Genomic DNA, 23,744 nt, shown 5'->3' with positions numbered 1-23,744 from the left:
AATGTATTTCTATTGCACTTTTAACTCATAATAGAAATATGCTTTAAAACGATGGGAGTCCCCAGTCTTCCACAGACAACTGTTTTACTGTGTGATGATTAGCTTACTCCTGTGCGAATCCCCCCTTTCTGCTGTCTTCCCTGTGGCAGTTTCCCTGGTACCAATTCATTGAAACTATGTCTTGTGTCTTTTGTGTACTGGCTAAATTTGGGCCTTCTTTGTTTGAGGTTGTCCTTATAGCCTAAGTTTCTATGCCTGAGCTGGCCCCAAGATAATCTCGAATAATATTTCAGGCTCAGGTTGTGTTCCCGCAGTCTTATATCCTGACATCCTTTCCAACATTAGAACCTGAGCTGCCTGGAAAAATCTTTGTACTTTGTATTTGACCTCAGCGGTCTGGCCACTTCTCAGCCTTGTTTAATCTTCCAGGTTTGAAGCTGGGCTACAGAACAATTGGCTTCACTTTCCATCCTGGCCACTAGAGTGATTCCAATTTACTGTTGGCCACCAGGTTGATCTCACTGGGGTTACCCCCATGAGAACATATGCCTTCTCTGCTTGCCACAAGTTTAACCACGTGAATGGACCCATCCATCACCTATATGTAACTCTGCCTTCACATCAGGCCACTTACCTACTCTATTTTGCTGTGAGCCTTTCTACTACTTGACCACCTGAAACACCGCTCTCTCCACTGGCCACAAGTGTTGCCTCCAGAGCTTAAAAATCAGCCACCAGAAGGGTTCATCCTCATTGCTGGTCCTCTGCTAGACCACTTTATCTGTAGCCATGTGCCCTGCCTTGCCATTGACGGTCTCTGTCGCACTCAGCACCTTGGCTGCCTGAGTGCATCTGGTTTAGCTTCAAATGGCTTTTCATCACTACTACTGAACATCTGCTCAACTTTCAAAGAGATTCCTCTCCCCTGTTCTACCTAGAAGGTTGTCCTTCTGAAATCAACCATCCCTTTGACATCCATCAGGATAGTCTTCCCCATCCACTAACTTTTCCAGTCTCCTCTTGCCCTTTACACTCAGCTTCTTAAAAAGCAACTAAATTTTTTCGACACTCTAAATGGTTTTATTTTCTGTTTCAATTCATATTTGGACTTGAAGTTTTTAATATGGAGTTTTTGAGCATGAACCTTGCTATGTATGAAATAAGACTGTAAATGTTGTGGTCTTCATTCTTGCTTTATGTCACTCGATAAATGAAATAATGAATAAAAATAAGTAAATAATAAAACACAAATAAAAATTTTATGATGTCAATCCTTAAGTGTGTGTGTGTGTGTGTGTGTGTGTGTGTGTGTAGGCCGGGGGGGGGGGGGGGGGGGGGGGGTGATATCTAATTGACTCACAGTAGTACTTAACTTCATATGGATACAAAATACAAAAACAATTTCAACTCTTTTAGGCCCCGCCCACACTTCTCCTTCTCGGGTGGTGTGCAAGACTAAACAACACAAAAAGTCAATGAAAGACAAAGGCATTGAAATAAAACCTAATGACTGAGCTCAGAAAATCAGAGAGCTGTTATGGCCTCTTCTTTACAAACCAGTTTGCTCTTGCTTGTTTTGCTATCTTCTTACTTTTCTTTGGTTATATCCTCTTCTCAGTTTTCTCTCTCATGTCAGTTACAGGGACAGTTTGATCTAAATGGGATGTACAAGGCTGGTGATGTGGTTCTAGGAGGACTGTTTCAAATCCACTTCTTTTCAAGTGTTGCTATTCAGTCTTTTACTTCAAAACCACAACAACCTACTTGCAATGGGTAAGTAAGGCTGGTGGGAAAAAGGGAAATGGAAATTAGTGCAAAGGAAATATGAGATTGTAATAGTAGTAACTGTACTTTCTGATTTATTATCATTCAGGATAAATGCATGTATCTTGGTGCATCTATATTGTTTGTCATGAAAATAGCTTGTTAATCGTTGTTATTCAGTTTCCTTAATTGTTTTATAATGTTTTTTAATAATAAGTAATTTTGCCACATGTTGCAGTAAAGTATCTTGATGAAAATATATTTTTCAGTTAAATTTTTCTTCTCTTAGTGTTTATGCCCTAGGATTTAAGCTCGCACAAACCATGGCCTTTGCTATTGATGAGATCAATAGAAACTCAAACCTGCTACCTAATGTGACTCTGGGGTACACTCTGTATGATGACTGCCTTGAGCTTGGAATTGGATTTCGTGCAGCATTGTCAATGGCCAGTGGTCAAGAAGAGAAAATTATATTAAATAGTACATGTGTTGGAAATCCTCCTGTCATAGGGATTGTGGGTGATTCATCTTCTACAAATTCTATTGCCATTTCCAACGTCTTAGGTTTGTACAGAGTACCTATGGTAAGTTTTCTGCTCAACCATGTAACAGTTTTCTTGGATTATTTTAATTTAATTGCAAATTTAAAGACACTTGAAGTAACATGACAAAGTTAAGACATCTCTACATCAATATCGGTACAATCTGTAGTCTGTATCTTTCAGGTGAGTTATTTTGCCACATGTTCCTGCCTGAGTAACCATCAAAAATACCCATCATTCTTTAGGACGATCCCAAGTGATGCTTTCCAGGTGAAAATCTGTCAACAATTGTTTTTGTTGTCGACAAAGATGTTTTGGTTATGAACAAAGCTAATTTGCCACCATAAAGGTGTAATAATCATGTGGAAAATTGTTCTTGTCTATGCACTTACACTTAGGTACGTGCTATGATTCAGATTCTGAAGCATTTCAGTTGGACTTGGGTTGGTCTGCTTGTCAGTGACGATGATTATGGACTTCACGCAGCAAGATCATTTCAATCTGAGCTGAGTCTATTAAGTGAAAGTTGCCTGGCCTACACTGAGGTTTTGCCCTGGGACAAAGACACAGATGAACTCAGGAGGATTGTTGATGTGATGAAAAAATCCACAGCTCGAGTTGTTATTGTCTTTGAACATTACAGTCGCATGATAAACCTTATGGAAGAGGTTTGGCTTTAAAACAATCCAATTATTATTAATTGCAAAGGTCTGCATCATTGTATTGTGTAAAACATTTATTACATCATTATTTGAATGATTACAGAAAACTGTACATTCAGAATTCATTTAAAGGTGAATAATAGCTTAAATAGCATGATAATGTCACTAATCAAGTTATAGTTACAATATCTTTTCATAGAATATGGTGTAATCTAATTCACAGGTAGTGAGGCAAAATGTAACTGGCCTACAATGGATGGCCAGTGAAGCCTGGACAGCAGCTGTTGTGCTCCAAACACCTCAGCTTATGCCATACCTGCGTGGTACACTGGGTATCGCTATTCGTCGAGGCGAGATACCAGGACTCAGGGAATTCCTGTTACAAATACGTCCTGATTTACATCACAATAACAGCTATGGAAATAGTATGGTGAGAGTTTAAGCTTTTAATGTACTAGTTGGAACAATTTCCATCGCTTGTAAAAAACAATAAAAAATTATTTCAGGTGAACCAGTTTTGGGAATTCACATTTCAGTGTAGATTTGCACCAGCTCCAGCAAGCTTGCTGGAAGGTGAAGGTGCAATATGTACCGGACAGGAAGATCTAGAAAATGTGGACAATGAATTCTTGGACGTTTCCGACCTGCGGCCTGAGTATAATGTGTACAAAGCTGTTTATGCACTGGCATATTCCCTTGATGACATGCTGCGGTGCAAGCCAGGAAGAGGGCCTTTCAGTGGGAACAGCTGTGCCACTTTGCAGTCATTGGAGCCTTGGCAGGTGTGATATCATTTTACATTCTGTTTATAAATTCTTTGCTTTATAATTACTTTCAGGATAGAATTTACCACATAGAACGAAATAATATGTGATAATGTTGACTATCCAAAAGCTGGTGTGACTTAAATGGATTTTACACACTCCCAGTTTCGGAGTTGTGGAGTTGTGGAGTGACATTTAATCTAGTGACACTGGAAAGGTGCATGGCGTGTGTGATTAAGACGCTCTGTATGGACCTTTTCCCCCTCCTATCCATGGATCCCTGGATATCCCAACCCCCACACTTTGGATATATTTTACATGGTGATTGTAAATAAATTTTTGACTTTTCATTTGAAGAACTTCGGGTCTGAGTCAATTGAGTTAGTTTGGTATGCTGACACCCACAAAAAATTAGCAGTTAATATATTTAGATCAGAAGCTTGTATTTATAAAGCATTACTAGCGATGTAATATAGATTTCTTTATTTAATAATGGGTGGGGGTGGGGGCGGGGGGATGGGGGCGGGGCATGGTATGTGGCGCTGCTGCCAGAAGGCTGACATCAGCTCATCACGCCTCCTCTGCATTTAAGTCTGTACTGGGTCCTGACAGAAGTTATTGTCATTGTGGCAGCCGGCAGCTGGAAAAGCTGCAGCTGAGTATTATAAAAACAGAAACTAGAAATAAAAGTGTGACAATGTGGTCGGGTCAGCTATGCATCGTTTACAGTGGTATCAAAACCCAGTATTGGGGCATGGTGGAACCGCGACCGGGCCAGCCAGGTTGTGGTGGCCAAGCTCCCGGCTACACAGAGGGAGCAGGTAGCGATGTTTCACCGGCAGTTGAAACAGCTGTAGGACAGATCCCACTGCCGGATGCAGTTGATAGAGAGTCTGGCAGCTCAGATCGGGTCCTTACCACTACCACCACTGCCCTTACTGACGTCCCTCGACCGCATGTGAGTGGCTGGTGTCTGATCTGTTCTGGCAGCATGCTGGTCCCCAGGGTGAGTCTGGTCCACACCTGCTGCGCTGGTTCAGATTCAAACATCCATGTCGCTGGGGCATGGGCTGGGGACGCCACCGGTTGTGATTGATTTCCTCACCTACTCGTGCGAGTATGTGTGTGTGGTAGGAGGGGTCAGCTGGATGGCTCCCCAGCCTCAGTCAAGCCATGGGGGTATGTGGCGGGGCATGATTTGTGGCGCCACTGCAGGGAGGCTGACACACCAGAGTTGCAGCAGCTCATCACGCCTCCATTGCATTTAAGTCTGTACTGGGTCCTGACTGAAGTTGTTGTCGTTGTTGTGTATGTGTGGCTGGCAGCTGGAAAGTTACAGCTGAGTAAGTAATTTACTTGTTATGCATCCCTTTTTAACAGCTGGTTTATTACTTAAGATGGGTAAACTTCACCACTCCGTTTGGAGATCAAGTGTCATTTGATGAGAATGGTGATGCATTGCCAATTTATGATGTGATGAACTGGTTGTGGCTCCCTGATGGAAGCACTAAAGTTCAGAATGTGGGTGAGGTTAAAAGGTCCGCTTTCAAAGGTGAAGAACTCATACTTGATGAAGACAAAATCTTCTGGAACCTTGAATCCAAAAAGGTTAGATATGTTTTTTTAGATTTAACTTTTGCCACATGTCTAGTATATATCAGTGTAAAGGCTAATATTTGATTTCATCCTATAGCCACCTCAATCAGTATGCAGTGAGAGCTGTCCTCCTGGTACCCACATGGTGAGAGAGAAGGGGAAACCCCAGTGCTGTTTTGACTGCATCCCTTGTTCTGAAGGGAAAATTACTAATAAGACCAGTACGTATTTTTGTTTTTGCATGACATATTTAATTTCAATATTATGAAGAATAATGTGCATTTCACCAATGTTCCCTTTTGTATCAGACTCCTTGGAGTGCACCAGTTGTCCAGAGGATTTTTGGTCAAACCCCCAGCGTGACCACTGTATTCCTAAGAAGACAGAGTTCCTCTCCTATTTTGACCCTCTGGGTATTTGTTTGACAACAACCTCCTTACTGGGAACATTTATATGTGCTGTTGTTCTGGGGATCTTTATCTGCCATCGCACAACACCTATAGTACGTGCCAACAATTCAGAACTTAGTTTCCAGCTATTAGTGTCACTTAAGTTGTGTTTCCTGTGTTCATTGCTGTTTATCGGACGACCCAGGCTGTGGACATGCCAACTGAGACATGCAGCATTTGGGATCAGCTTTGTGCTGTGTGTCTCATGTATCCTGGTAAAAACCATGGTTGTTCTGGCTGTGTTCAAAGCCTCCAAGCCAGGAGGGGGAGCCAGTCTGAAGTGGTTTGGTGCTATGCAGCAGAGAGGAACAGTTCTATTTCTGACATCTATTCAGGCAGCCATCTGCACTACCTGGCTTGTCTCTTCCTCTCCAACTCCACATAAAAACACCCAATACCACAATGACAAGATAGTGTATGAGTGTGCAGTTGGGTCCACTGTTGGTTTTGCAGTGTTATTGGGCTATATTGGCATGCTGGCTTTCCTCAGTTTTCTAATTGCATTCCTGGTGAGGAATCTCCCTGATAGTTTTAATGAGGCCAAGCTCATCACATTCAGCATGCTGATCTTCTGTGCTGTGTGGGTGGCCTTTGTTCCTGCTTATATCAGCTCACCAGGAAAACTTGCAGATGCAGTGGAGGTATTTGCCATTCTTGCTTCCAGTTTTGGACTCTTGATCACACTGTTTGGACCCAAATGTTACATAATCCTGTTGAGACCAGAGATGAACACAAAGAAAGCTGTTATGGCCCGTGGCATTGGTTCATAAAAAGTCAACTAATTTCAAAAGAAAGAAAAGCACATTATCTCTTTGTAGTACAGACAGAAAAAAATAATAAAAATCATAGTTAATAGTTATCAAGTTAGTTATCATAGTTATCAAAGTTAATATTCCTTTTAAATGTCTGTGCTGGTGTTAAATGACTGCAAATGTGCAGATATCTTGATTCATTCTACCTTAATTGTTTTTCATGATACAGTTGAAAAATAGAACAAATTGAAATTAAATATTGTTCCTATAAACATATACTGACTTGTGTTTATTGCATCTTCCAAGAAATTTCTATATTCTCATAAGCTTTGACTTAATTTATTAAAAATACATCAGAGGGGGATGTTCCACCTTCACCATCCTGCATACAGTGGACATCGTCGTTCACATAATAGAGACTGGCTACACACATAAACACAAAACATTGTATCGATCAAAGAAAGTACACAGCCAGAGCTTTTATCAACTTCAATTCAATTTGATTCAATTCAATTTTATTTATATAGCGCCAAATCACAAAAAGGTTGCCTCAAGGCCTTTATATTGTAAGGCAGACCCTACAATAATACATTGAAACTTGAAACTTGAAAAAAGCTTTTGATGCAATTGACCAGATATTATTTAATAAATTGGAAATGCCATTAGAGAGGTGAATAGTTATTTAAACAACAAGCAACAAATTATGAAGATGGGTAAACATTCATCAAAATGTTTGAGCATTGGTTGTGAAGGCCACTTGGGTAAATATTGGGCCCAAAACTTACGATTTTGTATAAAATGACATCGTCGTTCACATAATAGAGACTGGCTACACACATAAACACAAAACATTGTATTGATCAAAGAAAGTACACAGCCAGAGCTTTTATCAACTTCAATTCAATTTGATTCAATTCAATTTTATTTATATAGCACCAAATCACAAAAAGGTTCCCTCAAGGCATTGGTTGGGAAGGTGCACATGGGTAAATATTGGGCCCAAAACTCATGATGTTGTATAAAATGATGTAGAGCATTAGATATATTACAGTTCAATTTATTTTTGGATGACACGTTTTATGTCATGGAGAGCATAAACAGCACTTTTTGGAGATCCTCACAAAATTTGACTCAACTAGAATGATTGTTAGATAAAAGAAATTATCACTGATTTTAAGCAAAACAAAATTTATGATAATTGGAAATTCTAGGACAGGCATGGAAGTAAATGTGATGATAAACAGAGATAGAGAGTATACCAGATTTTTTTGTAGACTATAAAATCAACTGGAAACGTCAAATAAAATATGTACAATCAAAATGGTCAAGAAGCATTTGTTAAATTATTTAAATCATAAATCACTTCATATACTTTACTGTTCTCTTATATTGTCAACGTTACATTGTTGTGTAGAAGTGGTGTGCAGGGACTTTTACAGAAAGGCGAGCAGAGACAGCTGCTTTATGATAGTGCTGTTTAGGATTCAAGGGACAGAGAGCTTCATTTTAGGATGTTTTAATTTGTATTTTTTTTTTAGATTTTATTTATTGATTTGCATGACATTAAGTCCATCCATCCATCCATTCGCTTCTCCTTTTCAAGGTTGCGGGGGGCGCTGGAGCCTATCCCAGCTGTCATAGGGCGAGAGGCGGGGTACACCCTGGACAGGTCGCCAGTCTGTCGCAGGGCTAACACACAAGGACAGACAACCATTCACACTCACATTCACACCTAGTGGCAATTTGGATTATCCAATTAACCTATCCCCACAAGCTGCATGTCTTTGGACGGTGGGAGGAAGCCGGAGTACCCAGAGAGAACCCACGCAAACACGGGGAGAACATGCAAACTCCACACAGAAAGACCCTGGCCTGATGGTGGAATTGAACTCAGGACTTTCTTGCTGTGCGGCAACAGTGCTAACTACCGTGCCACCGTGCTGCCCTATGACACTAAGTAAAAGGACAAAAAGGACTATTTGATCCCCATGAACGAGGGCTTGATGGAAAAACATTTGTTGGCAATCACTGTAGTACAATGTTTATTGTAGTCAGTCACCAGGTTTGCACACATGTCATGAGGGATTTTGCCCTACTTCTCTTTACAGGAATTCTCTAAATCCTTTAGGTTCAAAGTTTTCAGAGCCCTCCACAGATTTTCTATGTTACTTAGGTCTGAAGAGTGGCTAAGACATTTCATGATCTTAACCCTCTAGAGTAACCAGATGCACCCATGCATCATATCTTTCTGAGCAGAAAAACAGCCCAAAATATGTTTTCAGAGCCATGCTTGAATGTGGGGGTGGTGTCCTTTGGGTCATACTCAGCATTTCTCTTCTCAAAGCGGTTCAAGTTGATACCAAAGAACTCAATTTTGGTTTCATATTAAGACAACTCTTTTCCCCAAGCCTTTTCTGAATAATTTAGGTCTCCATTGGCAAACTCACCAGTGTTTGCCAGTGAATGGTTCAGAATCCCCATGGATGAACTTAAGCAAGTGACTGGGGAGAGGAAGGTCTTGTTTTCTATGCTGACTGTTGCGCACCATGCTGGCTTCTGACAAACATTGGATGGTTGGTTGGATGGTGCTCTATGTAAAGGGACAACTACATACCTTCAGTTTAATTATCTCCCCTTACCTGAAATCAAATATGCTACCTCATACCCACAGAATGACTCCCTTATCTTCTGTTCCTCTTGTGCTGGGTGGCTTGTGGCTTAAAGTTGAAGATCTAGTTTCACCTGACCCTCCAGCTTTTTGGCTTTATGGCAGGCAGGATGTAGGACCCAAATGCAGGGCAGGACTTACGACACGTAGGGATGAACTAAAGGAGGCAGCTTTTATTACCCTATAAAAAACTTGAATACAAAATACACGAAAGAAAACATGACTGGAAATTAGAAAACTAGGAACGAGAAGTAGTAGAGAGTAGAGGAGTTGTCGAGTAACAACGGAAACTAGGAGCTCAGAGGAAACACACAGCACAGAAAGGGTAATGACGCGACAATGGACAGTTGAAAACACAGGGCTTAAATACACCAGGGAGTGGCGAGGGAATGGGAACATGGAACATGAAACGTGGAACACAGTGAAAGCGAGGTAACAGAAACCTAAGGACTAGAAACTAAGAATATAACATAAGCAGAAAACAATAATGAGAATCAAAACCATGAAAACCAACAAATCCAAATATATAACTAATCAAAACACACTGGGTCCCAGACCCAGTTCTGTGACACTTCCGGGTTTGAAGCTGGGCTATAGAACTACTGAGTTCACTTTCGATCCTTGCCATCAGGGTGATTCCCATTCACCAGGTCACCAGGTCTTCCTCACTGGGGTCACCCCACTAAAAAGATCTGCCTTCTCTGCTGGTGAGAAAACACTGTGTAGGTCTAATCCGCCGCAAGGATTTGAAATAAACACGTGTAGGTTTAACCCACCGCAAGGGTCTGTAGGTCATGCACATTCGCCCAGAGCAGCAGCCGCAGCACGGCGTGCCAGAGGATTTTCAGCCTGGCCCACCGGAGGATTCGGAGCACAACCCTCCGGAGGATTTGTGGCCCAATACGCCTCCTCCTTCTTCCTGGAGGAAGTGGCGTTCACACCACCATCATGCTGAGAAAACCCTGTTGGTGAGTGAAAGTGACTGTTTTTCTCATGCTCAGCCTGAGCATTTTGATTTTGGACCAACCACTGCTAAGCTAACAGGGTCAGAGACTGATTGTTTTGTTGCTGTGCCACTAGACCCCGTGCTCCTAGTTGTTCCTAGTTCAGAGACTGCTAACCATGATGCTCCTCTTAGTGACTGTTTTGTGTTTCCACCTGTTCTATCAACTGAAGTCTCTGGTGTTGCTCATTCGATCTTTCAATAGACTAATGTTAAGGTCAGTGGGGAGACAGCCTCAACTTCTAAGTTTCCCCCTAAATTTCCCCCAGTGAGATCTGATCTGTTTTCAAATTATTGTTTATTTAATTTTTTGAGCAGTGTAATACTCTGTTTATTGACACATTAGCAGCATCAAATAAAGAGCATCAGGTACTATGTCATCACCATTGATGAGTGTAACCCATGTGAAATACAAGGCTACAAACCCCTTTTCGTCATTTAAAGCTATTGCTTATTATTATCACACGGGAGTGCTGTCAGGCTGTCTTGCGTTTATGACCTTGCGTCTTGTGCACAGGAAGCATTGTCTGTCCCTTCCCGTGAGATCTAAGCTTAGATAATGTATTTTACTAGCCGATTAAGCTCAGAAACCTCAGCTATGAGAATGCCCCCTAGCCATATCACAGTAGGGGGAGGTAATTAAATATAGGTACTTTCACCGTTTATATTAAAAAGGTTCATTCTTAAAAAGCCAGGCTAGGGTTGTTTTTTTTTTTTAAGTATTTGCACTGTATATTAAGGTACATTTAGTTGTTAAGATGTAAGGATGAAAATGGCACTTTTCATTGTAAACAGTGATTATTTAGGATGGATTTCCTGATTCAAAGTGATTTTAGCTTGATATTTTTGCAATATTGCTTAATTATATCCTGAACTGAATTTTAAATATAAATGTATTTTCCCAGAAACCCCAGAATCTCAGGTTAAAGCTCACAACTATTTCAACAACCACCAAACAGCTAAAACAGCAAATGAGAGCAGATAAAGCTCTTTAGCTCGTCTCACCTGACAGCACGTAAACAGACACGCCCTCTGGTCTGAAAGACGACATCTCACAGATTCTGTAGCTCTCTCGTGATGTGGTATGAGTCATTGACTAGGAAAAGAAGCTAATGATCTCTTGTTAAGAACAGAAAATGTTGTTGTGAGGAATGGGCACCTGAGCTCCTTTAAACAGTTGAGAGGTCAGTTTCGGCTTCCTTCTTCTGACTTTTTTAGATTTCTGCAGCTAAGAAGCTTTTTAACAAAACATAAACAATGGAGGCAAGTTTTGGAACCCTCATCCATTGAGGAACTATTTCTAAAAATATTTCAAAGTAATTCCTCCCCAAAATTAATCAGTAATTTTTATAACGCATTTATGAGTTTCAATACAAATGCAACTTTGAATATTAAGGCAAGGTGGGAAGCTGAGACTGGCACTCAAATCTCAGACGACACCTGGGATCCTCTTGGTGATCCAGGTGATTGATATATGCATTTTTTATTTCTTTTTTTTTTCTGCTCATTCTGTTGGTTTTTGTTTTTTGCCCTTCTCCCCCGTCCCTCTTCTCAGCTGTTTCTCTTACCCTCTTTCTTTCCCCCAGTCAAGTCTGTCCCGTATTCAGTAAGTGAAAATAAAGTAAACAATAAATGGTGAATCAAATGGACCATTACGGCAAGGCTGGGATGGTCAATTTGGTAAAGTAAATCCGTTGGGCATCTTTCTTTGCCTTTAGACAATAATTCTGATGGAAAAAGAGCCAAACGGGACAGGCGAAGAAAAAAAAAAAAAAAAAAAAAAAAGGCGCAGTCTCAGTTATGTGTGCCATTACTGTATTTAACACACACATAAGGCGCACTGGATTATAGGGCGCATACAAGTACCGTATGCGTATTTAAAAATAAAGCGGGAGCAAACCTTAGTTTGGTACCTTACTCACATTTCTATTACCGGTAATCGTCATCATCAACAACACACAAGCATACAAGTGTGCATATTTAAAAATAAAGCAGGAGCAAAACAAAGTTTGGTACTCACATTTTTATCATCAAACCCATGGAAGTCCTCATCCTCTGTGTCTGAATTGAACAGCTGCGCTAAATCTCCATCAAACATGCCAGGTTCACTTCCTTCACCGTCAGAGTCACTTTCCGTGCCGTGCGGCTCCTCGGAAATGATGCCGGCTTTTGCGAAAGCTCGAACAACAGTGCCAGCAGACATGTTAGCCTAAGCATGTACAATCCATTGGCAAATTGTGGCGTAACTCGCCCGGCGCTGCCTTCCACTCTTGGTGAAACTGTGGTCTCCATCGGTCATCCATCGCTCCCAGGCCGCTCGCAGCCTTACTTTGAACAGGCGGTTCACACCGATGTCCAGGGTTGGAGTTCCTTTGTCAGGCCTCCCGGAATGACAGCAAGCTCACAGTTCATTTGTTTCACTAGTTTTTTCACATCGGCTGTGAGATGGGCACGCATAGAGTCACAGATTAAGAGCGATGGTGATGCGTGGAAAAAACCACCTGGTCTCCTTACATACACCTCCCTCAGCCACTCTTTCATCATTTCCTCATCCATCCAGCCCTTTTCATTTGCCTTAATGATGATTCCTGCTGGAAACTTCTCTTTAGGCAAAGTCTTTCGATTAAATATCACCATAGGTGGCAGTTTCTGTCCATTAGCATGGCAGCCAAGCACAACAGTAAAAGAAGACTTTTCATACCCCGTTGTGCGTATCGCTACCGTGCTGGTCCCCTTCTTCTCCACAGTATGACTCACCGGGATGTCAAAAGTGAGCGGGACCTCGTCCATGTTAGTGATGTGGCTGGGCTGGATGTTTTTGTCGCCGATGTGTTTGCTGCAGTAGGAGCGGAAGATGGCCAGCTTTTCCTTATAATCCGCTGGAAGTTGCTGCGCTACCGTAGTTCTGGTCCTGATGGAAAAATGGCACCGTTTCATAAAAAGTGAAAGTGAAACTGCTTTTAGCCGAATGGTGACCGTCGAAACGCTTCTCCCGCTCGTTCTTTGCTCGATGATCCACCGCTCGAGTCTTTCCTCCAACTCGGCCACACTTCACCCTTTAGCGTTCTCATGGTGTTCTCTACTACGTCCTCATTACAACACACAGGGCGCACTGCGCTATAGGGTGCGCCGTACTTTTTGAAGAAAATCTAAGACTTTTAAGTGCGCCTTATGGTCGTGAAAATACGGTATATTCTGGTCATGCCCAAAAATCTGTTCACTTTGGAATGACATATTTAAAGTTCTCAATACAGTTTTCCAACAACCATTAACAAAAGACCAACAGCTAGCCATTTTAGGAGTATTGCCAAATTGTTTTGCGGGAAACAATAAAAAGTATCTCTTAAGAATCTTGCTTACAGCAGCACTAAAGTGTATCACTATTAAATGGCTGAATCCTGACCCACCTTCATATAATATGTGGATTGATAAAGTAAGAGAAATTTACCAGATGGAGGAAATAACATATGCTCTGCGGATTCAGAGAGAATTGTTTATTGAGCGTTGGCGACCCATACATGCTTTACTGTTTCAATAATTTAGCATAGGTCTGTCTCGTTTTGTTCATTTATGGCTAAGTGTTAGGTGTGCTGGATTACACAGATGGATTACGTGGCAGAAACACACACGGACGCAGAATAGTTTGTGATGCAAGTTTTTATATACACGAGTAAGGGGAATATTTACAAGGGAAGGGGCTATATACAGTGATAACTAAAAATGTGCCAGGAGATAAACACCGAGGCGATGAGACGGAGTCGAAGCATGCAGGTAGGCAGCAGACGCACCGGAGCTACCTGACAACAGGGAACAAAACAGGGCTTATGACATACCGTTGATAGCCGAACGTTAAACACAAGTGGACGGAGAGAGTTGGAGAGCTTACTTGACCACCCAAACCACAGTCGCTGCGGTGATCGCCGCCTGATGGTACGTAGCACTCCGTCGCGGATCCACAATAGTCAACACAAAATCCTAGGTAGGTGGGCAGGCGATGGAACAGGCTAAGACAAAGAAAAGTAGGCGAAACGTGGATCCTTTAAAACATACAGCTCCATAGCGTAAAATCAACAGATGCAGCCTGTGCTAACTCGTTACCACTTGTGACAGCGACAATACTCCGGCACCAGACGTCCGTGACTCTGCTCCCTAAAAGCGCTCACAGATGACGTCCGATGCGTCGCAGGTGTGTTGGAATGCCATCAAGCCCCGCCTCGCCTACCTATAACCAAAAAGGAAAACAAAACCCAAAACAACAACAATACACCTACCCACCACCTCCTAACACTAAGTTTGTCACATGTTATTTAATATTACATAAAGCTTTTGTTTTTGTTTTGTTTTGTTTTTGTTTGTTGTTGTCTGTTTGTTTGCTTGCTTGGGTTTTGTTTTGCTTCCTAGTTTTGTTTTGTGCTTCGTAATTGCAGTTCTTATTTTAATCTACATTTCTGCATTGCGGTTCCTGTAACTGTCCTACTTGTGAACATTGACAAGTACAAGTTGCAATGTTGTAAACTATAATAAAAATAGATTTTAAAAAATGGATGATTGTGAAATGGTGTAGCCAGCCATGCAATCAGAATATGGGAATTCTCAGAAGAACTGATTCAAGCAATAACTTGAATTTCAGATATGCCTTATGCACTATTAGTCCTACCCAGGTAGTAGACAATAGGGTCTGGACATTGACACGTCCCTAACAGTATGGATTTCAACAAACTTTAAAGGACAATTCAGATTGGAAACTTCTAACTTTAGGATGGGAAGACTTTAATTTGTTTTATTCATTTAAGAGAGCTTCAGCAAAGTCCAAGACAAACTTTTCTTTCTTTTTTTTACATCTATTCACCCAAAAAAGCACTATTAGTGTACAAACTTGGTTGATTGTGATTGTATGTGTTTATGAGTTGTACTGAGGCAATAAAAGTCCCAGTTGTTCACTTCCAAGTCAACTCCTTTTGTGAGTCACATACATAGACCTAAAAATGCAATACATGTTTTATCTCAATACCAAATAATGCTAAGGGGTTTACGGGAGTGTGCCTAATGGCTGGACCTTAATCAACAGAGACTGGTCAGGTGCAGCTTGAAGAGATAAAAATGGGTCTGCCCTCTTGTGGGCTCGTCTGTTGCAGGAGGTGCCCTAGGGAGGAGCTGGACTGTGTCCCCATCTTAGAACTCTAGACTTCGGCACTCCCATAAAGAATGACAGTGGATATGGGTTATGATTAGAAGGAACATAAACTTATCAAAACCAAGAGTGGTCCCTTTACCCTCCTTCGCTTTCATATATTTTTGTTGCCCACTCAACTATTGTGTTTTCTGTTTCAATTCAAATATGGATAGAAGTTTTTAATATGGCCTTGTTGAGACATTAAGCATGAATTCTTGGTATTCTTCTTTTAAGTCCCTTGATTGGTAAGGTTGCTTGAAGCAATCTCAAATGAAAAGTATGCTCCGCCTTCTTCTCTGATGGGTGGTGTGCAAAACTAAACAACACAGCATGTCAATAAAAGAGAATGGCAAACAATAAAACTTAATGACTGGTGTAAAAAATGCAGAAAGCTGCCATGTGCTCATCTTTGCATAACAATTTAGTCATGCTTGTTTTACTGTATTCCTGTGTTACTACTAGTGTATCATCTCCTCAGTTTTCTTTTTCCTGTCAGCTACAGGGACAGTTTCATCTAAATGAGATGCACAAGACTGGAGATGTGGTTCTGGGGGGACTGTTTCAAGTCCACTTTTCAAGTGTTTCTGATCTGTCTTTTACCTCACAGCCACAACAGCCTACTTGCCATGGGTAACAATGACGGAAAAAAACTACAAAAAAAAAGAAAAAGAAAAAGAAAAACTATCAAACTTAATTCAAAGAAAATATTTTGTATCTAAAATAACTATGCCATTCGGAAATAAATGCATGTATCTTGAAAAATGCAGCTGCTTTTATTAATGTTAAACAATACATTTAATTGTTATTGTTGAATTTTCTTAATTGTTTATAATATTAGTAATTTTGCAACATATGTTACATTTTAAAAATCTTGTTGTTTATTCAATAATAACTTTTTCTTGTCTTAGTGTGTATGTCCTAGGATTTAAGCTCGCACAAACCATGGCGTTTGCTATTGATGAGATCAACAGAAACACAAACCTGCTACCAAATGTGACTCTGGGATACACTCTTTATGATAACTGCCTTGAACTTGGAATTGGATTCCGGGGAGCATTGTCATTAGCCAGTGGTCAAGAGGATCAAATTGTAGTAGATGATACATGTGTTGGAAATCCTCCAGTTGTAGGGATTGTGGGTGATTCATCTTCTACAAATTCTATTGCAATCTCCAACGTCTTAGGTTTGTACAGAGTACCTATGGTAAGTTTTCTACTTGACCATGTGACTGTTTTCATGGATTAGTTTGATATAATTGAAAATGTAAAACCATTTTATGAATAAAAAAATAATGCAGTCATGATGACAAAGTTACGATATTTCTACGTGGATAGCTCTCCAATATACAGTCTGTATCTTTCACAGGTGAGTTATTTTGCCACATGTTCCTGCCTGAGTGACCGTCAAAAGTATCCATCCTTCTTTAGAACGATCCCAAGTGATGCTTTCCAGGTAAACATTTGTCACCAAAATAACAATGGAAACACAAAAGTATTTTTGAAGAAGACAATATTTGTGTAAAGGGGGAGAACACAAAAGGATATCAAAATGTTTGAAATGATAATATGATTATTTTTAACAACTACACTCCATTTCTGTATTATCTCAGAGAAAAAGCTAAATTGCAGTTATATACGTATATATATATATGCGGTTCTGTGAAGGCTGATAAACACATAATACACTGAAAAGTTTTATTTTAAATCTTTTTAATGCCCTTACCCTTTCATTTGTATTCACTTAGGTACGTGCAATGATTCAGATTCTAAAGCACTTCGGCTGGACTTGGGCAGGTCTGCTTGTGATTGATGATGATTATGGGCTTCATGCAGCCAGATCCTTTCAGTCTGAGCTGAGTGTGTCTGGTGAAGGTTGCCTGGCCTACACTGAGGTTTTACCCTGGGACAAAGACACAGATGAACTCAGGAGGATTGTTGATGTGATGAAAAAATCCACAGCTCGAGTTGTCATTGTCTTTGAAATTCCTAGTCGTATGATAAGCCTGATGGAAGAGGTTTGGCTTTAAAACACTTTAATTATTACTAGTTACAAAAGTCTGAATCACCATATCATGTAAAACACGTATTACATCATTATTTGAATTGGTACAGAAAATAATTACATAAATTTTATTTACAAGATGAATAGCTGCCTCATTGGCATAATAATGCCACTAAAGAAGTTCTACTTATAGTATCATTTCATAGATTTGGTCTAATTTAATTCACAGGTAGTAAGGCAAAATGTGACTGGCCTACAATGGATAGCCAGTGAAGCCTGGGCAGAATCTGCTGTGCTCCAAACACCTCACTTTATGCCATACCTGGGTGGTACACTGGGTATCACCATTCGTCGAGGAGAAATACCAGGGCTCAGGGAATTCCTGTTACAAATACGTCCTGATCTACATCACAACAGTAGCTACGGAAATAGCATGGTGAGAGTTGAACCCTTTCAATCAATCAAATCAATCAATCAATCAAGGCTTTATTCGTCACGTGCAGTTTGCCCTGCAGTGAAATAGGACCCCCCCCCCCTTACCTTACACACATAACACAGACATCACATGGGGATAAAGCTCAGAGATCAGCAGCCTTAAAGAAAAAAAAACACTGAAATGGGAAAGTACAAGAGAGACCTCTACTCATACTGGGCTCCTGGGAGGACAGTATGAGAACAGGAAACAAAAAAACTCCTCTGCACAAAAAAGCACATAAATGTCCACGACACAACATTATGGAACACGTGACAAGCCACAGGGTCGGGTGGGGGGTGAGGAGTAATCCGAAGCAACCACAGCAGCCATCCTGCCCAGCGCTACCATTCCAGCGCGGGCTCAGAACCGCCGTGTTCCCAAGAGGCAACAAGCATTGAAGGCGTTTGGAAAGGGGGGGGGGATGAGTGTGTGCATATCAGTGTATATGTATGTGTGTGCGTGTCCAGAGTTCAGCTGAGAAAGTGTCCTTCACCCTGCTAGGCTAAGTAAACAGTCTTCCAGCCAACCCAGGTGGCCTTACATGGAATAGGAAGGAACAGACTAAACGCAGTCGTTATCAGGGTGTTTTTGTTCGGCTCCAGCCTTGCGACCGCAGCTGGCTCCGAAAGGGTATCCGCATGAAGTGATTGTGCTTTTTACTTAAGTGCGAACAGCTCATAGTGATAGTGATAGTCACAACAAATATATATTTTCATCACGTGTAGCAAATAATTTTCAATATATTTCAGGTGAATCAGTTTTGGGAATTTACATTTCAGTGCAGATTTGCTCCAGCTCCAGCAGGCTGGCTGGAAGGTGGGGGTGCAATATGCACTGGACAGGAAGATCTAGGAAATGTTGACACTGAGTACTTGGACATTTCCAACTTGAGGCCTGAGTATAATGTGTACAAAGCCGTTTATGCTCTTGCACATTCCCTTGATGATATGCTGCGGTGCAAGCCAGGAAGAGGGCCTTTTAGTGGGGACAGCTGTGCCACTTTACAGTCACTGGAGCCTTGGCAGGTGTGATATAATTTTACACACCACCTTTGAATAAATCATTTGCTTTATAATTACTTTTGGTGCAAAAAGTAATTTAATTATTCTATGTCCTTTTTAAACAGCTTGTTTATTACATGGAAAAGGTAAACTTCACCACTCCATCTGGCGATCAAGTGTCATTTGATGAGAATGGTGATGTGGTACCAATTTATGATGTTATTAACTGGTTGTGGCTCCCTGATGGAAGCACTAAAGTTCAAAATGTAGGTGAGGTCAAAAGGTCAGCTTTCAAAGGTGAAGAACTCATACTTGATGAAGGCAAAATCTTCTGGAACTTTGAATCCAAAAAGGTTAGATATGTTTTTATTTGACATTTACAGTATATAGAATTGTAGCAGGCAATAAATATTTATTTTTTATGTCCAATAGCCACCTCGATCAGTATGCAGTGAGAGTTGTCCTCCTGGTACCCACATGGTGAGAAGGAAGAGAGAGCCCGAATGCTGTTTTGACTGCATCCCTTGTTCTGAGGGAAAAATCACTAACAAGAGCAGTGGGTGTTTATCTTTCTGTATGACATAATTGATTTAATTTCTGTGAAATATAGGATGCATTTAACCATCAACCCCTCTTTGTCAGGCTCCTTGGAGTGCACCAGTTGTCCAGAGGATTTTTGGTCAAACCCACAGCGTGATTACTGTGTTCCTAAGAAGACAGAGTTTCTCTCCTATCATGACCCTTTGGGTATTTGTTTGACAGCAACCTCTTTACTGGGAACATTTATATGTGCTGTTGTTCTGGGGATCTTTATCTACCATCGCACAACACCTATAGTACGTGCCAACAATTCAGAACTTAGTTTCCAGCTATTGTTGTCACTTAAGTTGTGTTTCCTGTGTTCACTTTTGTTCATTGGACGACCCAGGATGTGGACATGCCAACTCAGACACGCAGCATTTGGGATCAGCTTTGTGCTTTGTGTCTCATGCATCCTGGTAAAAACCATGGTTGTTCTGGCTGTGTTCAAAGCCTCCAAGCCAGGAGGGGGAACCAGTCTGAAGTGGTTTGGTGCAATGCAGCAGAGAGGAACAGTTCTGTTTCTTACATCTATTCAGGCAGCCATCTGCACTACCTGGCTTGTCTCTTCCTCTCCAACTCCACATAAAAACACCCAATACCACAATGACAAGATAGTGTATGAGTGTGCAGTTGGGTCAACTGTTGGTTTTGCAGTGTTATTGGGCTATATTGGTGTGCTGGCTTTCCTCAGTTGTCTAATTGCATTCCTGGTGAGGAATCTCCCTGATAGTTTTAATGAGGCCAAGCTCATCACATTCAGCATGCTGATCTTCTGTGCTGTGTGGGTGGCCTTTGTTCCTGCTTATATCAGCTCGCCAGGAAATCTTGCAGATGCAGTGGAGGTATTTGCCATTCTTGCTTCAAGTTTTGGACTCTTGATCACACTGTTTGGACCCAAATGTTACATAATCCTGTTGAGACCAGAGATGAACACAAAGAAAGCTGTTATGGGCCGTGGGATTGTGTCATAAAATTTTCAGTTTATGTCAATATGTGTGTGTGTGTGGGTGTGGGTGTGTGTGTGTGTGTGTGTGTGTGTGTGTGTGTGTGTGTGTGTGTGTGTGTGTGTGTGTGTGTGTGTGTGTGTGTGTGTGTGTGTGTGTGTGTGTGTGTGTGTGTGTGTGTGTGTGTGTTGTATATATTGCACAGTATAGACCAAATATTAAATAAAGAAGTAATTGAAAAATGTTAAATATTAAAGAAAGTTATTCAGTCTTTTTTGCTGTTGTTCTTTTACAATGCAGTTTACATACAAAGCAACCAGACTTTTCAAAGATAGGCATTAACTTTGTTACCCTCCACTCTAAAACTAACCTATTAAGGAAGATAAATGTAATTGAAATTATTTTAATAAACTAAGCTTTCAAGTTGGATTCATTTAGCAGTTTTACTCTATATTCTTGTATATTTGGTCTGTCTTGAACTGATGGTGATCAAAACCATGCTGATCATTTCATGAAAACAACTCGGGCAGGACTCAAATACAGGTCTCAACTTTCAAACTTCAGTGCAGTTTGTTCTCAGTTCAAAATCTGCGACAATCAGAACTTAAGAGTAGTGACAATGCCAGGCTCCCAGCCACACATAGCTCTCCAACACTTTTCTAGAGTGTCTTCCCAAACTTAACGTGCTCCTGTGACCAGCCAATTAAGAAGAGGCACTAACAAAGTCATCAGTGACAGATGAGTGGACATCCAGTGTTATGTAGAAACCAAAAGGCAGGAACCTATGAAAAGTCCAGACAATGCACAAAACTCAAAGTACTCAAAGTACACGGAATACACACTCGCACACACACACACACACACACACACACACACACACACACACGCAGACAAAGAGATAAGGAGAGAGATGAGGCAGAGAGCCAGAAACAACTTCAAGATGTTTGGTGAAATTGGGTTTCTTTGATTGCATGTGGAGGGGAATGTTCTCTGTGGAAAAACAAACCTTTTGACCTGGTTGATAGGCTGGTGCAGGAGTTCGATTATGATCGACTACACGTTTATTTTGATCTCCGGTTCTCAGGAGTTCAGATTAGGTTGCTTTCCATAGATAGCAACACCTGTGGAAATGATACTGTGCTGAGGGCACCATTAGTTCACCCTCAAGCAGAGGGGAAGAGAGTAGTTTGGTAGCCAAAGGATGCCTCAAACAGTGACAGACCCGTGGCTGAGGATGTCATCGTGTTATGGCCATATTCCACCTTATTCCCCTCCAGGTGGATTGTATTCTACAGGCAATGCAGCAGAGTACGAATTCTAGCTCCTGTTTTATACGCTGTGTTTCTCTGTGGATGGAAACCAGAGGATAAACTAACCTGAGCTCATGCCCTGAACAGAACTCCTTCCATACTGAAGATGTACCTTTAGGGTCGATATTAGACACGACATCACTGGGAATGCCATGAAGTCAGAAGACATGTTTAATGAGGAGCTGGGCTGTTTTGATGATGGACAAAAGCTTCAGGAGAGCAACAAAATGGGCTGCTTTGGAAAACCGGTTAATGGTGGTAAGTATAACTCATGTTTCAGGCTACATGAGACCAAGGTTAGCTTGAAGTGGGAAGAGGCCTCAACAAACCTTCTTGCAGGGTTTTGGAAGGTTTATTCTGTGAACAGGCAAGGACATATTCTCAGATTTCTGTCATTAAAGCGGGTCACCAGAACAGATTGTGAAGAAAAGATTTGGTATGAAAGACACAAAAATCTTGCTGTAAGTACCCAATGAATATTTTTCAAGAGGATGCAGGGCACGTGGAGCTGGTTGGGGTGTCCACCGCTTGGATCCGGTTCCTTCCTCTAAGCATCCTCTAAAGACATGATTTCCAGTGTTAGAGAGCCAGTGATACAAGATGGAGGTAGGATGGTTTCATCTTCGGGTTTGTTATCCATGGAGGAGAACGGTCTGGACAAAGCATCTGGTTTAATGATCCAAGTCTGTAGATAATGGAGAAGATGAAGCAAAGAAAGAAAAGGGCCCACAAGGCTTGTCATGCATTCATCCTCTCGGGAGTTTGGTCCGTCCAATCCGTGTCCTCAAGCCAGTCTCCACTCAGCCAATTGTAATTCTTCCAGCACCATCTTGATGGTGAGCAACTCCAATCTCCAATCTCCAGTATCACAATTCATTTTTCCCAATAAGAGAAAATAAAATGGTAAATGGCCTCTATTTGTATAGCGCTTTACTAGTCCCTAAGGACCCCAAAGCGCTTTACACATCCAGCCATCCACCCATTCACACACACATTCACACATTGCTGATGGCAAGCTACATTGTAGCCACAGCCACCCTGGGGCGCACTGACAGAGGCGAGGCTGCCGGACACTGGCGCCACCGGGCCCTCTGACCACCACCAGTAGGCAACAGGCGAAGTGTCTTGCCCAAGGACACAACGACCGAGACTGAAAGACTGAAAGGATCTGGCTGAAGTCCATAATCATCATCACTGACGAGCAGACCTGCCCAAGTCCAGCCGAAATGTTTTAGAATCTGGATCATTGCACGTACCTAAGTGAATACAGATTAACGTGTAAGTGCACCGAAAAGAAAAGGAAAACTTTCGGCGTGTTATATTTTTTTTCATCATCCACAATACAGCATTTAAATATAATTGCAATTTAGCCTTAATCTCTGAGATAATACAGATATTAAATAGAGTGTAATTCTCAAAACTAATTATATTATTATTTCTAATATTTTCACATCCTTGTGTTTTCTTCTTTTACACAGATATTGAAACAGACTTTTGCGTTTCCATTTTAATTGTGATGACAAATTTTCACCTGGAAAGCATCACTTGGGATCGTTCTAAAGAAGGATGGATGGATGGATACTTTTGACGGTCACTCAGGCAAAATAACTCACCTGTGAAAGATACAGACTGTATATTGGGGAGCTATCCATGTAGAGATATCTTAACTTTGTCATCATGACTGCATTATTTTTTTCATAAAATGGTTTTACATTTTCAATTAAATCAAATTAATCCATGAAAACTGTTACATGGTCAAGCAGAAAACTTACCATAGGTACTCTGTACAAGCCTAAGACGTTGGAGATTGCAATAGAATTTGTAGAAGATGAATCACCCACAACCCCTATGACTGGAGGATTTCCAACACATGTATCATCTACTACAATTTGATCCTCTTGACCACTGGCTTACCATGGGCTTACCAGGAGCAGGGGGCTCCTGGTAAGCCCATGGTTGGTCCTGCTGAGCAGGCATTTTGTTCCCAGAGTCCTCAGCCACGCCTTTTGCCCAGACAGGAAACAGCCACCGCCCAAACCCAGGTAACTCAAAGAAAGA

General features: G+C 41.2%; 2 protein-coding genes across 2 annotated transcripts; both read left to right on the top strand.

The window, feature by feature from the left end:
• Positions 1-1,648: 1,648 nt before the first annotated feature.
• On the top strand, positions 1,649-6,547 carry LOC113036599 (extracellular calcium-sensing receptor-like). Its single transcript, XM_026193012.1, has 9 exons — positions 1,649-1,773; positions 2,054-2,348; positions 2,490-2,576; positions 2,705-2,974; positions 3,192-3,398; positions 3,475-3,750; positions 5,113-5,340; positions 5,426-5,549; positions 5,637-6,547. Exons 1-9 carry the CDS (start codon positions 1,664-1,666, stop codon positions 6,545-6,547), a joined length of 2,508 nt encoding a protein of 835 aa, XP_026048797.1. The 5' UTR covers positions 1,649-1,663.
• Positions 6,548-15,881: 9,334 nt separating this feature from the next.
• Positions 15,882-20,403, top strand: LOC113036598 (extracellular calcium-sensing receptor-like). Its single transcript, XM_026193011.1, has 9 exons — positions 15,882-16,003; positions 16,282-16,576; positions 16,739-16,825; positions 17,118-17,387; positions 17,604-17,810; positions 18,599-18,874; positions 18,976-19,203; positions 19,283-19,406; positions 19,493-20,403. Exons 1-9 carry the CDS (start codon positions 15,897-15,899, stop codon positions 20,401-20,403), a joined length of 2,505 nt encoding a protein of 834 aa, XP_026048796.1. The 5' UTR covers positions 15,882-15,896.
• Positions 20,404-23,744: the final 3,341 nt, after the last annotated feature.

The sequence above is a fragment of the Astatotilapia calliptera genome, chromosome 14, assembly GCF_900246225.1.
Source record: "Astatotilapia calliptera chromosome 14, fAstCal1.2, whole genome shotgun sequence".
Taxonomy (NCBI): domain Eukaryota; kingdom Metazoa; phylum Chordata; class Actinopteri; order Cichliformes; family Cichlidae; genus Astatotilapia; species Astatotilapia calliptera.
The sequence above is the reverse complement of the archived record's forward strand: the minus strand, read 5'-3'. Positions and strand labels throughout refer to the sequence as shown.

Coding starts and splice junctions, on each gene's coding strand:
- LOC113036599 (XM_026193012.1), top strand. CDS start 1,664: ATGTACAAGGCTGGTGATGTGGTTCTAGGAGGACTGTTTCAAATCCAC. Junction 2,577..2,704: donor TCCCAAGTGATGCTTTCCAG/GTGAAAATCTGT, acceptor ACTTACACTTAG/GTACGTGCTATGATTCAGAT. Junction 5,341..5,425: donor GGAACCTTGAATCCAAAAAG/GTTAGATATGTT, acceptor TTCATCCTATAG/CCACCTCAATCAGTATGCAG.
- LOC113036598 (XM_026193011.1), top strand. CDS start 15,897: ATGCACAAGACTGGAGATGTGGTTCTGGGGGGACTGTTTCAAGTCCAC. Junction 16,004..16,281: donor CAACAGCCTACTTGCCATGG/GTAACAATGACG, acceptor TTCTTGTCTTAG/TGTGTATGTCCTAGGATTTA. Junction 17,388..17,603: donor TGATAAGCCTGATGGAAGAG/GTTTGGCTTTAA, acceptor TTTAATTCACAG/GTAGTAAGGCAAAATGTGAC.